Source organism: Nematolebias whitei, chromosome 6 (genome assembly GCF_014905685.2).
Source record: "Nematolebias whitei isolate Nwh7 chromosome 6, NemWhi1, whole genome shotgun sequence".
Classification (NCBI taxonomy): Eukaryota; Metazoa; Chordata; class Actinopteri; order Cyprinodontiformes; family Rivulidae; genus Nematolebias; species Nematolebias whitei.
The window spans coordinates 3,577,430-3,578,574 of NC_056503.1; the positions used below are offsets into that span (position 1 = coordinate 3,577,430).

The 1,145-nt window shown below is 44.8% G+C and overlaps 1 protein-coding gene across 1 annotated transcript in view; it reads left to right on the plus strand.

Annotated features, from left to right (window-relative positions):
• Positions 1 to 515: 515 nt before the first annotated feature.
• LOC119411482 (ubiquitin carboxyl-terminal hydrolase 2) overlaps positions 516 to 1,145 on the plus strand; it is a 7,437-nt gene continuing 6,807 nt past the window's right edge. Inside the window, exons 1-2 of the mRNA XM_037678432.1 lie at positions 516 to 531; positions 936 to 1,074. Of these exons, the coding sequence (XP_037534360.1) occupies positions 516 to 531; positions 936 to 1,074 (155 nt within the window). The remainder of the gene's footprint in view (positions 532 to 935; positions 1,075 to 1,145) is intronic.

Here is a 1,145-nt window from a genome sequence, read left to right on the forward strand (position 1 = left end):
CCTGCTGTTGGACTTACCACCCCACAAACCACATACAACTGCAGCTGCTCTGCCAGTGACATCATTGCTGACAGGTGACTCTCTCCCTACAACCTGTGAGGACCTGTTAACACGGCTGATCCTGACTTCTCACCCACAGCCAATAATAAAAATTGTTCTTGTTTTTGCACTCCTGTGTCTGGCTATTTTAAATCCAAAAACCCAATCGTGACAGCGTATCTTAGATGCATATCTACTGTTTCTTTTATACTTTATACTTTGCTATTTTTGGGTGTAACTCACACCCTGAGCAAGCTCCTGACTCTTCTTTATTTATGGACCAAAGATACTTCCTAAGAACTCTGCCTGTGAACCTTGGAACCAATAATGTTGACGTGCTATAAAAGCTTTGAGTCATTCAGTTCCACAGAACAAAACTCACTGCCACAGTTGAAATGTACAACTGGAAATAAAAGAGGGGAAAGCTCAGACTTCAGTGGAAAATTTATTCAACAATAAAAGCCTCTAACCCTCACATGGCCGCCTTGTGTGGTAAGTTGTTTTAACAGTTTTTATTTGATATGAGTGCACAAATTAGAGATGACGATTGTTTTTCAGCTCCCAAGTCAACTCAGTCAGAACTGGTTTTGCTGTTACTGGGTGAGCAGGGAAGTGGGAAGAGCTCAGCAGGAAACACCATCCTCTGTACACAAGCCTTTCATAGGAAAACCACCTGTACCAGCAAGAAGAGTGGCAAAGTCTTTGGAATGCAGGCAAATGACCAGGCTTACACTGCGTTTCTTTACCCACTTGAACTAAATCTCATCTTCACTCATTTTGTCTGAAATTCTTGCAGCAGGTAACTGTGGTGGACACACCAGGCTGGCTGTCCCATTGCTCTACTCCAAATTGGGTGTCACGGGAACTTGTCAGAAGTCTGACTCTCTGCCACCCAGGACCACATGTCATCCTACTGGTGCTGCCCACCTTCAGAACATTTGGCCAGCAGCAGTGGTGGGCCATGGAGGCCCAGCTCAGACTGCTTGAATCCCCTATCTGGCAGAGAGCCATGGTTCTGTTCACCCAGCGAGACAAGTTAGGTAAACTAACGATCACTGCTACAGTCTGCTAAATGACAACACTGAAATTAACAACATGATGGCTGT